General features: G+C 44.0%; 1 protein-coding gene across 2 annotated transcripts in view; it reads right to left on the reverse strand.

The window, feature by feature from the left end:
• LOC126253262 (golgin subfamily A member 7) overlaps positions 1-14,885 on the reverse strand; it is a 137,622-nt gene that overhangs the window by 105,348 nt on the left and 17,389 nt on the right. For both annotated transcript variants that reach the window (XM_049954472.1, XM_049954471.1), the window contains exon 2: positions 11,599-11,751. In XM_049954472.1, the coding sequence (XP_049810429.1) occupies positions 11,599-11,751 (153 nt within the window). The remainder of the gene's footprint in view (positions 1-11,598; positions 11,752-14,885) is intronic.

Below are 14,885 nucleotides of genomic sequence, written 5' to 3' on the forward strand. Positions count from 1 at the left end.
TCTGTATGGGGTTTTAGTTGGCTGTTGTCAGTAGGCTATTTGGCAAAGGAATGTTTCCACTCAAGGGTCCTTTACATGCTTGAAATTAGGTTGGGGTTAAAGGTGAGGCATTTATAAAGTACTGAGACTTCTGCAGCGATCAGAGTTTTGGCAGAAAGATTGACAAAAATGTTACAGGATGAGTGTACAGAACTGGTGTGTTGCATTGTGGAGGAGGGGGGGGGGGGGGGGTAGAAGAAGTTTTTGGGGTATGGGAAGCGGATTAAATCAGCAATGCCTGGTTGGGGAGCTACATACACACAGTCTAGTCACATTAAGGTGAGCACCACCTATGTTCAATGTCAAGATGCAGTAACGACTCACAGATGAGAGGTGGCATTATTAACAGTGACGGATATATAACACATTTCAAAGGGACATGGAAAACAGGGAAGTCATCATCGTTATGCAGAAATTGCTAAGTTTGTACACTGTTCACATGCAGCTGTGGTGCACATGGGCCATAGATGACAGGGATGAACAACTGCTATGGAGATGTGTCCAGGTCATCTGTGTGATCTTGTCATTCTAGAAGTCAATGGATCAACACAAGATGAATCTATCGTTGAGGACCATGTCTAGCCCTACAAGCAATTTGCTTTTCCTCAAAATGATGGCATGTACCAGCAAGCAATGCAATGCGCTGCACAGCTTTCAGTTTATGTGTGTGGTTCACAGAGCACCAGGATTAGTTTACTGTACTCTACAACTCTACAGACCCTCAAACTCTCTGGATTTAAACACAAGTGAGAATCTGTGGGGCCATCTCAATCGGGCTGTTTGTGCCCTGGATCGTTAACTGAGAAACGTAGCACAGTTGGTCAAGGTACTAGAGTTGGCATTGTTCCACATGCCTGTCAGTACTTCCCAGAACCTCACTGACACACTTCCTGCATATCTCACAGCAGCCCACTCTGCAAAAGGTAGTTATTCAGGCTTTTGACAGAAATGTCACTGGACACTGTATGTTCTCATTCAGTCATATGAGGAAGTTCACGTCTGGAAGTACAACGATCCATTCTTGTGATCCAGATTCTTTATACATTATGTAAAATGTTTTAATTTAATTAATGACCACGTCCTTTAAAATGACACAATCAAGTGTTTACAATGTAAAGACTTAGCACATTGCTGCCCTCTATATAACTGTTCTTTGCTCAAAATAACACAAATTACAGGCACCTAAAATACTGAATTTATACAATTAAAATAACCATTTTTTTTAAAAAAGCTATTTGTTAAAATTAAAGAAATTACGGAACTTAAGATAAAAATTTGCACAAAAGAAAATGTTATTCATTTTCTCAAACTATGTTCTCACATTTAAAATCTCTTAAACCCCTCCTCACCGTAAATTATGATGAATTAAGGTTACAACAATATTGGACAAAGTGTCAACTGTCATTTCCCTACATAAAGACCAGTTTTGGGACAATGAGTTGTTACAGGCAGCTGTTAAATGATCATCAGACAGTTGCATGTCATTTATCATCTTGGAGGTAAGGCTTGTTAATAAATGAAGAAATTATGAAGTTTGGATGCTGAAATTTATTTTAAGAAATATTAAAACCTTTCCCCCATGATTTATATATAATTGACAAAAATCAGGACCTACAGTGAAAAAAATGATGATTAATTATGAACAACGATTACCATCAGCATTGATTATTCAAAGTTAAGTACATAAAAATATTGATTTCCTGCTCTTTAAGTTTTAAGAGACTGCAATTGGATTTCTTGAGAAAAATGCAATTTTAGCCAAAATTTTGTGTACATATTGAGAGCAGGAGTGTTAGATCACACTTTTTTTCCTCACCCTGTCAACAGAATGAGATTAAAAAATTATTAATTTGGTACGAAGCACTTCTCGCCCAGCATTTTATAGTGGTTTGCAGAGTATTAATAATGTGGGAAAAGACATATTGGTACTTACCATAAAGAAGGCACATCAAGATGCAGACAACCACAATTAAAAGACACAAAGCTTTTGGCCACAACCTTCATCAGTGAAACACACACCAATCACCCACACAAGCAAGCACACCACACACCCACATTACTGCCAACTACAGCATCTTGGGCTGGCATGCAAAAGCATGTGGGATGCAAGTAGCAATGTGGAGGGGGCAGGGAAGAGAAGGGATGGCAGTGTATGGGTGGGGAGAGAGACAAACACTGTCTGGTGGAATGTGCACGAGCACTCTCTTTCATCTTCTAAATGCTCCAAAATACACAAACCCAACAATTCTGGACATCTTATTGTGGCTATTTATTGTACCCCCACTGAAAGAATTTCAGCCCTCACTGACCAGCTCCTCCAACCAATTGCCCATCATCTAGCCTCCCACATCAAAGATACCAACCATTTCCTTCACCGACTGTCCACTATTCCCACCCCTTTACCCTAGACACCACTGTTGATGCCTCCTCCCTATACACCAACATTCCTTATGCCCATGTGATCTTACTGCTACTGAACACTACCTTTCCCAATGTGCTTCTGACTCCAGACCCACTACCTTGTTTCTCATACACCTTACTAACTTTATCCTAATCCATAACTACCACTCATTTGAAGGGAAGGTATATAAGCAAATCTGCAGAACAGTCATGGGCACCTGCATGGAACCCTCCTATGCCAACCTTTTTACTGGCCATCAAGATGAGACCTTCCTAGCCTCCCAAAACACCAAATCCCTAGTCTGGTTCAAGTTCATTGATGGTATCTTCATTCCTTCACAACCTCAACACCCTCTCTCCCATATTCTTCACATGGTTCTCCTCAACCAAGTGTGCCACCTTCCTAGATGTTGACCTCCTCCTCTCTGATGGCCCCATCTGCACCTCTGTCCACACTAAACCCACCAACCACCAACAGTATGCGCATTTTGACAGTTGTCATCCTTTTCGCATCAAAAAATTCCTTCCATATAGCCTGGCCACCTGGGGACAGCTTATCTGCAGAGACAAAAATTCTCTTGCTCAGAATGCTTCACAGACAAGCACTATCCCCAGACCTAGTATGCAATCAGATCTCCCATGCCATTTCCCCTCACACCCCCAATCCTCCCACCACCTGCAAGAACCAGCCACAAAGAAGTGTCCCCTTCATCACCCAGTACCATCCCAGACTGGAACAACTGAACCACAACCTTTCCCAGGGCTCTGATTACTTATCATCATGTCCTGAAATGAGGAACATCCTACCAGAGATACTTCCCATCCATCCTAAAGTGGTGCTTCGTAACCCACCCAACCTCCACAACATCCTAGTCCATTCCAATGCCACTCCCATTCCCAACCACTTGCTACAAGGATCATATATCTGTGGAAGGCTGAAGTGCAAAACCTGCCCAATCCACCCACCCAGCACTTCCTATTCCAGTTTTGTCACAAGTTTATCCTACCCCAGTCAGGGGCTGGGCCACCTGTGAAAGCAGGCATGTCATTTACCAGCTCTGCTGAAATCACTGCACAGCTTTTTATATTGGTATGACTACCAATCTGCTGTCTACCATAATGAACGGTCACTGCCAAACTGTGGCCAAGAGCAAAGCGGACCACCCTGAGGCACAACATGCAGCTAAACATTACATGCTTGATTTCAATGGCTGCTTCACTACCCAAGCCATCTGGATCCTTCCCTTCACCTCCTGTTTTTCTGAACTGCACACATGGGAGTTATCCTTACAACATATCCTCCACTCCCATAATTATCCTGGCCTCAACCTAAGATTACATACTGTCCCCACACCCTCAACCCAACAGTTTCCACGTCTTCTGCCCTATTACCTCCTCCCCATTTTTGCCTCTCACCCTGTTTATTTGCAGCCCTCTGCCAACACATCCATCCATCTTTCCCCACTCTTCTCCTTTTTGCTCCTTTTTTCACCACCTCCCTGCACCACAATCTCCTGATGCTGCACCTGTTGGCAGTCTAGACCCTGCACACTCCACCAGACAGTGCTCACCTCTCTCCCCACACGTACACTACCATCCCTTCCCCTTCCTTATTCCCTCCAGATTGCTGCTTGCATCCCAAGTGATGTTGCAGTCCAGCCTGAGATGCTGGAGTTGGTGGTTGTGTGCACATGATGTGTGCTTGCATGTATGGGTGAATGGTGTGTGTGTGTGTGTGTGTGTGTGTGTGTGTGTGTGTGTGTGTGTGTTTACACTCATGAAGGCTTTGGCCGAAAGCTTTACGTAGGTGTCTTTCAATTGTGCCTGTGTGCAACCTGACGTGTCTTCTTTGTGATGAGTGGCAATCCATCTTTTTCTACATTGTTTATGTTCCTACCTGGAGTTTCCATTGTTTGATTTTTACGGAGTATTGCATAGATGTGTAGTTGTCCATCTTTTGTCCAACTGATGTAATAAAAACTGATTTCCTTACTCAGTTTCATTGGTATTCACACAGCTGATGTACGTAACTCTCAATTATGCCATGTGATTTGCTTGTTTAGATTCACTGATTGCAGTTTTAGAAACATTTTGTGTAATTCTAGGTACAAGTAATAACTAGACAAAAATGTACAGTAAGGATAATATGTTAACATGCTCTAAACTTTTGTAGCCAAATGTTTAAACAGCTACACATACACAGGGATAGAACTTTCTGAACTTGGGGACTATCTCTGGAGATGAGTTAGCTGACATGGAGCAGTTAAACAGCATCAAGTCCAGAGATGCAGGGATCTCAGAAGTGTAACAGGGAGGGGGAGGGGGGGCAAGGAAGGAGGAAGGGAGGGAGGGAGCAAATATAATTAAAATCAGTGCTTTACTTATGAAGAAAAGAGCATGTAGGAAATTCAGATGGAGACTTTATTGAATACAAGGAAGTTAAAAACAATATTATTGTGGCAATCTAATGATATTTAGACTTGATCCAAAGGAAAGAAAATGTATTCTATGAAAAATGTAAAGTTTCTTCACCAACATAATCACATTCCAACCAGGAGGTGAAACACCTAGAAAGTAAGAAAGCATAAATGACAGTAAACTGCACTACAATTTAACAGGCAGTTTTAATATGAAAATAAGACAAAAACTAAACAATGCTTCTTCAGTGGAAAACTTCAGATATGATACCAGAAATAACACAAGCCACATGTTAATATAACCTGTTGAATACGAGTTAGTATAATCTGTTGAAGACTGTATTCCAGAAGGAAAAGTACATGAAACATACTTCACAAGGATGAAAAGGAATTATAAGTAAAATATGCTATGCTTAATCAAATAAGAGGGTTGTCCAGAAAGTAAAGTACCACATTTTTTCCTCAGCCGAAAACAGTGCTATAAATGCAAAACATCCTCAGAACCTTAGGCCCCCTACAAAACCTTTCACCTGACTCCATCAACCTCCTGACCCCACCGACACCCCGCACCACTACCTTCTACCTACTTCCTAAAATTCACAAACCCAATCATCCCAGCCGCCCCATTGTAGCTGGTTACCAAGCCCCCACAGAACGTATCTCTGCCTACGTAGATCAACACCTTCAACCCATTACATGCAGTCTCCCATCCTTCAAAGACACCAACCACTTTCTCGAATGCCTGGAATCCCTACCCAGTCTGTTACCCCCGGAAACCATCCTTGTAACCATTGATGCCACTTCCTTATACACAAATATTCCGCACGTCCAGGGCCTCGCTGTGATGGAGCACTTCCTTTCACGCCGATCACCTGCCACCCTACCAAAAACCTCTTTCCTCATTACCTTAGCCAGCTTCATCCTGACCCTCAACTTCTTCACTTTCGAAGGCCAGACATACCAACAATTAAAGGGAACAGCCATGGGCACCAGGATGTCCCCCTCGTACGCCAACGTATTCATGGGTCGCTTAGAGGAAGCCTTCTTGGTTACCCAGGCCTGCCAACACAAAGTTTGGTACAGATTTATTGATGACATCTTCATGATCTGGACTCACAGTGAAGAAGAACTCCAGAATTTCCTCTCCAACCTCAACTCCTTTGGTTCCATCAGATTCACCTGGTCCTACTCCAAATCCCATGCCACTTTCCTTGGCGTTGACCTCCACCTGTCCAATGGCCAGCTTCACATGTCCGTCCACATCAAACCCACCAACAAGCAACAGTACCTACATTATGACAGCTGCCACCCATTCCACATCAAACGGTCCCTTCCCTACAGCCTAGGTCTTTGTGGCAAACGAATCTGCTCCAGTCCGGAATCCCTGAACCATTACACCAACAACCTGAAAATAGCTTTCGCATCCCGCAACTACCCTCCCGACTTGGTACAGAAGCAAATAACCAGAGCCACTTCCTCATCTCCTCAAACCCAGAACCTCCCACAGACGAATCCCAAAAGTGCCCTACTTGTGACAGGATACTTTCCGGGACTGGATCAGACTCTGAATGTGGCTCTCCAGCAGGGATACGACTTCCTCATATCCTGCCCTGAAATGAGATCCATCCTTCATGAAATCCTCCCCACTCCACCAAGAGTGTCTTTCTGCCGTCCACCTAACCTCCGTAACCTCTTAGTTCATCCCTATGAAATCCCCAAACCACCTTCCCTACCCTCTGGCTCCTACCCTTGTAACCGCCCCCCCCCCCCCCCCCAGTGTAAAACCTGTCCCATGCACCCTTCCACCACCACCTACTCCAGTCCTGTAACCCGGAAGGTGTACACGATCAAAGGCAGAGCCACGTGCGAAAGCACCCACGTGATTTACCAACTGACCTGCCTACACTGTGAAGCTTTCTATGTGGGAATGAACAGCAACAAACTGTCCATTCGCATGAATGGACACAGGCAGACAGTGTTTGTTGGTAATGAGGATCACCCTGTGGCTAAACATGCCTTGGTGCACGGCCAGCACATCTTGGCACAGTGTTACACTGTCCAGGTTATCTGGATACTTCCCACTAACACCAACCTGTCAGAACTCTGGAGATGGGAACTTGCCCTTCAGTATATCCTCTCTTCTCGTTATCCGCCAGGCCTCAATCTCCGCTAATTTCAATTTGCCGCCGCTCATACCTCACCTGTCTTTCAACAACATCTTTCCCTCTGTACTTCCGCCTCAACTGACATCTCTGCCCAAACTCTTTGCCTTTACAAATGTCTGCTTGTGTCTGTGTATGTGCGGATGGATACGTGTGTGTGTGTGCGCGCGCGCGCGAGTGTATACTTGTCCTTTTTTCCCCCCTAAGGTAAGTCTTTCCGCTCCCGGGATTGGAATGACTCCTTACCCTCTCCCTTAAAACCCACATCCTTTCATCTTTCCCTCTCCTTCCCTCTTTCCTGATGAGGCAACAGTTTGTTGCGAAACCTTGAATTTCGTGGGTATGTTTGTGTGTCTATTGACCTGCCAGCACTTTTGTTCGGTAAGTCACATCATCTGTGTTTTATTATATATATATATATATATATATATATATATATATATATATATATATATATATATATATATAACAGAGGGAAACATTCCACGTGGAAAAAATATATCTAAAAAGAAAGATGATGAGACTTACCAAACAAAAGCGCTGGCAGGTCGATAGACACACAAACAAACACAAATATACACACAAAATTCAAGCTTTCGCAACAAACTGTTGCCTCATCAGGAAAGAGGGAAGGAGAGGGAAAGACGAAAGGATGTGGGTTTTAAGGGAGAGGGTAAGGAGTCATTCCAATCCCGGGAGTGGAAAGACTTACCTTAGGGGGAAAAAAGGACAGGTATACACTCGCACACACACACATATCCATCCACACATACAGACACAAGCAGACATATTATTTTGGTCTTTAAATATGTCTGCTTGTGTCTGTATGTGTGGATGGATATGTGTGTGTGTGCGAGTGTATACCTGTCCTTTTTTCCCCCTAAGGTAAGTCTTTCCGCTCCCGGGATTGGAATGACTCCTTACCCTCTCCCTTAAAACCCACATCCTTTCGTCTTTCCCTCTCCTTCCCTCTTTCCTGATGAGGCAACAGTTTGTTGCGAAAGCTTGAATTTTGTGTGTATATTTGTGTTTGTTTGTGTGTCTATCGACCTGCCAGCGCTTTTGTTTGGTAAGTCTCATCATCTTTCTTTTTAGATATATTTTTTCCACGTGGAATGTTTCCCTCTGTTTATATATATATTACACGAGGGCAGTTCAGAAAGTAACCTCCGGTTGATTTAAAAAAATACACCAAGTTAAATAAAAATATTTTAATATATACATCTTACAACTACATCTTTGCACTATTTTTCTACATAGTCTCCATAGCGATTGAGGCACTTATCGTATCTCTTCACAAGCTTTGAAATTCCTTCTGCATAAAAATCACCCGCTTGTGCCTAGAGCCAGCCTGTGACCGCATCTTTGAGCTCTTCGTCGTCATCAAACCGCTGTGACCCGAGCCATTTCTTCAAATGCATGAAGAGGTGATAATCACTTGGCGCCAGGTCTGGGCTGTAAGGTGGATGGTTGATAACGTCCCACTTGAAGGACTCAAGAAGGGCCGTTGTTCTGCGAGCAGAGTGAGGACGGGCGTTATCGTGCAAAAAAACGATACCGGAAGTCAGCATACCACGGCGTTTGTTCTGTATAGCCCGTTGTAACTTTTTTATTGTTTCACAGTACACGTCTTGATTAATGGTCGTACCACGTTCCATGAATTCAACCAACAACACCCCTTTGGCATCCCAAAACACCGTTGCCATCAGTTTTCTGGCAGAAAAATCTTGCGAGGCTTTTCTTGGTTTGGTAGGCGAATTTGAATGTGCCCACATCTTTGATTGTTCTTTTGTCTCAGGGTTCACGTACTTAATCCAGGTTTCGTCACCGGTCATGATTCTGTTTAACAATGGTTCTCCTTCGTCCTCATAACGTGACAGAAAGTCTAATGCAGAGGCCATTCTTTGAGTTTTGTGGTGGTCGGTAAGAATTTTGGGCACCCATCGTGCACAGAACTTACGGTAACCCAATCTTGCTGTCACTATCTCGTACAAGAGAGTCTTAGAAATCTGTGGAAAACCAGTAGACAACTCCGACATTGAGAAACGTCGATTTTCACGAACTTTTGCATCAACTGTCTGAACGAGTTCGTCAGTCACCAATGATGGTCTACCACTCCTCTCTTCATCATTAACGTTTTCTCGTCCACTTTTAAATAAACGTACCCATTCACGGACAACTCCTTCACTCATAACTCTTGGTCCGTACACGGCACAAAGCTCACGATGAATAGCTGCTGCAGAATATCCTTTGACTGTAAAAAACCTTATGACAGCACGCACTTCACATTTGGCGGGGTTTTCTATTGCAGCACACATTTCAAACTGCCACAAAAACTAAACTAGCGCAGGTACGACGTTCACTCGACCACGGCTTGATGCCGACTGACCTGTTGAGTGCGTGAACACACAGATGGCGTCGCTACTCCCCCCACAACCCGCACTGTGACCAATCGGAGGTTACTTTCTGAACCGCCCTCGTATATATATATTGCAGAATAGGTCATAGGGGGATGACAACTTCACATGATCCTTTATCTTCATTTTACACTGGCAGTATCACAGTAATCAATGCTGTCTCCTATACCATATTTCTAACCATTTCTTTGTTTTATGACATTACCTTCTAGTAGCCCATGGTCCGATTTGTTTTGCTTTGGGTGGTTCTTTGTCCACGACACTTTCTTTTTTTGGTACTTAAGCAAGAAACTGGTCACACTAACTTAACATATTATTAGACTGGGGCATAATTTCGAAGTGCTTTTGTTTTGCACGTTGGCATTCCGTTTGCTATGGGTTTATTTATCAATTGTTATGTTTTATTAGTTGTTCGCTGGTGCTATTTGAGTTTACTTATTGCCATTTTGTCATGTGGAGATAGTGAGTGGAGCTGTGGACACTAGAAAATGGAGTGCCAAGTGGAGAAATCAGAACATTTATGACATTCTTCTGTTTGACTTCAATAGAGGGGTGACAGCTGCAGAGGCGGCCAGAAACAACTGCACCATGAATGGGGATACTGTCACTGGACTGAGCACAGCAAAAAAGTTCTTTTTCACTTTAAGGAGGGTGGTTTTAGCAACTCTCCACTTTCAGAAAGACCTTCTGGGGTTTGATGAAGATTTTTTAAGCACATTAATCCACAATGATCCACATCAATATACTTGACAACTGGCAAACATGATGAACTGTGATCATTCCACCATCATGTGACACTTGTGCATGGAGGGGGGGGGGGGGGGGGGGGGAGATACTGCAAGCTCTAAGCAAAAATCACAGAAATCAACGTTTGGCCATATGTGCACCTCTGGTTGCTCGTAATCAACTGGCTCATGAACATCACCCACCATTCCTATCCTACATCATTGCTGGTGATGAGGCATGAAAAAAAAAGCAGCAACTCATCATACAAAGACTTGCACACATACACGAAAGATAACATTATGCATCTGGTGGAACAGTGATGGTGCGGCGTACCAAGAATTGCTTTCCCGAGGTGTAACCATCACTGCTGACATTTGTTCTCAACAACTGAGAAGTTTTTCAGATGCAATCCAAGAACAACAACAAGCAAGACAGCATGAACTGATGCTATTCCACGATAATGGCACCAACATTCTCCTAGAGTGACAAAGGACACTATGCAGGAGTCGGGTTAGAAGTTATTTGGCACCCACCTTTTTCACCTGCTCTTGTGCCCTCAGATTTTCACCTTTCTGTTCTCTATTGAACAACCTTCAAGGAAGTTCTTTTCCGGATGAAAATGTGCTCCGAACATGGCTCTATGAGTTCTTTGCTCCAAAACCACGCGATTTGTACAGTCGGCAAATTGAAAAGTTACTCCATCATTGGCTGTCTGTTGTAAATAGTGCAGGAGAACATATTATTGATGACTGAAGTCTCTACTATGTGTGTCTGTTGTGTTTATTAAACTTGTGGAAAAACACTAGCTGTAGCTTATACATTACGGGAGATACTGGCCCATGCACAGGCTTAAACTGTGCTACTTCACCTCCCCTATCATGCAGTGGTCGTTCATGCCAAAACCCCCCCTCCCCAACTGTGCCATGTCATCACCACAGGTACTGACCAACTTATTTTGTGTGCATTCTCCTTATCTTCAGGAGGTGAAATGTGAAAATGGAAAGAACATTATGGGGTAGAATCCCATCAATGATGAGGAGCACAAGCTCGGACAGGGAGGGGAATGGGGAAAGAAGTCAATTTAGGGAAACCACAGAAAACCTTAATCACGATGGCAGACAGGGATCTGAACCACAGAGCTCCCAAATGGGACTCCAATGAGCTAATCACTGCACAACTCCACTGCTGCAAAATGAGTAGCACTGCCAAGAGAGACGAAGTAAAAGTGATACCTACCAAGCTTTCAGAACTAACAGTTCTTACCTCAACAAAGGGACAGGGACAGTTTGGGGAAGGTTAAAAACAGAAGGCAGCCACTCAGACTCCAAGATATGAGGGACATGCACACAGTGAGCAGGAGGAAAAACAAAGATCTACTTTGCAAGTTGCAACCACGCTAAAGTTAGTAGAAAACCAGACTTACAACTTTCTACTTACCCGATCTTCAAGTTCTTGTGGAAAGCGTGTCTGGAACTTTACAAGTGTTCCTTCGTTATAATCCCGCTGTATAAACACCTTCAAACACTGATTATTTGCATTAACAGCTCTCGTCGTGGACATATCCTCCAACGGAGTGGTACTGGTGTGGTTCTAAGTAAAAGAAAGAATGCCATATACACGGTATGTATGGGTAAATTCCTGTAGTGACAAATACTTGTGGTTATGAGAAACAGATAATTTTTGTTTTAAAAGAATAGTTCTGTTACAGTTGAGGTCATGAACAGGTATAGCCTGTTACTTTTTGAAGGGCGTAGCCTCACTCAGCTGTAGAGGAAAATAGGGCACAACAGACTATTAACAAAAGTTAAGGTGAGAGGTCAGAAAGCGAACTGGGTAAAAAAAGAAAAAATCTTGCTACTGGGCAGAAGTCCTGGGAGGGGTATAGGGCAACAACTGGTGGTAAAAACTTCGATAAAGGTATCCAGTGACATGTACTCTAAAAGCTATTGCTAGCCTTAACCAGGTAACAAATGATTTTCAGGCATTGTCTAGTGATCTCAGTAAAGAGGAGAAGGCATTGATAGTTGAGAGAGCAGTGCAAGAATACAGAATATACTGTAACAACTGACCAGGATAAGTCCAGATTTGAAAACCTGAGAGCTTAAAAGTGAGAGACAGAGATTATGATAAAACATCATGCACAAATTTCTAACAGCAGGAAGCTAAATGCACATAACTTGGTAGAGATGGAAGGCCAGAGAAAAATTGAAAGGCCAGAAAATAAACGATATAGAAAACTAAATGTGAATCAAGAAAGGAACAAAGAAATTAATGGAAAGTAAGGCCAGGTAGATGGCAAGAACCAAGGACATGTTGCAACACCATTTCCCGCCTGCAAATTCTGAGAAACTGGTGTCTGGGGAAAGAATGTAGATGGCATGTGTGGTAAAACAGGCTTCAAGTTCATGACTGTCATGTTGTAGAGCATGCTCTGCAACAGGCTATTGTGTGTTGCCAATACACACTCTATGCCTGTGCCCATTCATCCTAACTGACAACTTGGTAGTAGTCATGCCAATGTAAAAGGCTGAACAGCTTTTACATAGCAGCTGGTACATGGCATGTGTCACAGGTGGCTCTCCATTTGATAACATATGTTTTTTTCAGTTACAGGGCTGATGCAGATGACGGGAGGAGGGTGCCAGGGGCAGGGATTGGAGCAATAGGGTGGGAAATAGGTGCTGGAGAGTCTGACAAGGATATTGCAGAGATGCGCAGACTGGATTGGTTGGTTGATTTGAGGGGAGGGAGGGGGGGGGGGGAGGACCAAACAGTGGGGTCACTGGTCCCAAGATCTAGGATGGCAGAAATAAATTAATGCACAACACAAATAGCACACTACAGTTGAGGGGAAGGGATAATGAGCAAACAAAGAGGAGAAAGGGATCAGGGCAGCAGGAAGAGGAAAGAAAAAGAGGGGAGAAAAGGGTACCTTGAGAGCAGAGGTGCCCCAGAAACACCAGCGCGATGGGGCACCAGCACCATGACCAACCTGACCAGACATCCACACCATACCATTATCATGATACAACAGGGACAACACCAGGGGAAGAAGACACAGCAAAAGGGGGAACAAAATAGCACAACAGATCAGACAAAATGAAGGGAAAAGGCAGTGAGAAGGGGAGAACCTGGTAGGTGTGGAGGCAAGGTCAAGGCCTCCATAATCAATGCCTACACTATCTGAGGGACTCTCATGCCAGAGGAAAATTCAAGGATTTATACCTAAGAGTACAAACCACTTTTATGAAGAAAACTGAGGACAGACATAACCATGCAAGTGTCGCCTGCTACCACCCGAGACAAGAAAGGTAGGAGTGCATATTTAATGTGAAGGGCCAAAAGATGGGGGAATTCCAGTGAAATATCCATCATCATCAGCAGAGCACCGCAACTACAAAGGAAGAGGAGGGGGATGGGAGGTGGCTCATTGCAGAGTAAAAAACCATAGGTCAGCCTAGTACGGACAATACGAAGATGGTGGAGAGTGGTGGATTCCTAGTGGGAGAGGCAGGGGGAAGAATGCCACATTGATAGGAAGTTTATTAGATGGTGGTTAGCTTCCTGAGAGTCAGCCCACAATTGAGCAAAAAGGGATTTGATGTAACGTTACAAATCTGCCACCGGAGGATGGTGAACGGTGGGGGGAGGGGGGTTGATCAGCCCCTACTCCCACCAGATGATCAGTAAGTTCATTACCCAGGATACCTACATGGCCAGGAACCCAAACCAATTCAACCGAACCAGTAGTATCACGAAGATCAGCAAGAAGACTGTGGGTGCCAGAGACCAAGAGGTGGCGGAAAAAACACCGAGCGGTAGCCTGAAGGCCATTCATAGAGTCTGTACACAAGGAAATTCCGGAGGAGGAAGACTATTTAATAAAACAGAGGGCCCAATACATGGCCGTCAATTCCACAGTAAACACCTCACATTTGGCAGATAAGAGATGGTGTTCCATGCCAGCAGAAGACATGAAGGCATATCCCACACGATCAGCAGATTTAGAGCCGTCAGTGTAAAAAAAAGTAAATAAATAAAAAATGGCATCCTGAAACTCCCACGAGAATGTTCAGAACAAACACCATTGAAGTGATGGAAGCTTTTGGTCTTTGGAAGAGATCCATCTGAATCTGTGGCTGAGGAACTAATCAAGGGGGGAAGGGGGTCAGGGTGGTCAGGAGAGGACATGGGGAAGAGGACAAGGAGGGGAGAGGGAAGTCACAGTGGAAAGAGGTAAGGCAGAGCCCAATTGGTTAACCCACTTGAGGACAGGCAGCAGATGGGTGACTGCCTAATGTCATGGAAAGAATAAATCAGCAAGGGTGAGCAGGGAAAGAGCGGATAGTGGTGGCATAGGAAACCAGGAGCAGGGACTGCCAAATCAGAAGGGGAGAGATCCCAGTATCAACCAGAAGGCTACCGATAGGGCTAGTTCCGACAGGCACCATTGGCTAAATGTACCATGATGGTGAACCATGTCCAAGAGGAACAGCATGGAAGGGCAGCTGATCTGTAAACTTGATAACCATAGTCCAGATGAGGCAGGACTAATGACCAGTAAAGGTGGAGAAAGGTCAAACAATCCATGCCGCAAGAAGTGTGGGCAAGGAAATGAACACCGAGTTCACGAAAACAGCTAACCTTCAGATGACGAATATGGGGCAACCAAGTAAGCTTGTTGACAAAAAGAAGACCCAAGAAACAGAACTGTGGGACCACAG

This window comes from Schistocerca nitens, chromosome 4 (assembly GCF_023898315.1).
Source record: "Schistocerca nitens isolate TAMUIC-IGC-003100 chromosome 4, iqSchNite1.1, whole genome shotgun sequence".
Lineage (NCBI taxonomy): Eukaryota > Metazoa > Arthropoda > Insecta > Orthoptera > Acrididae > Schistocerca > Schistocerca nitens.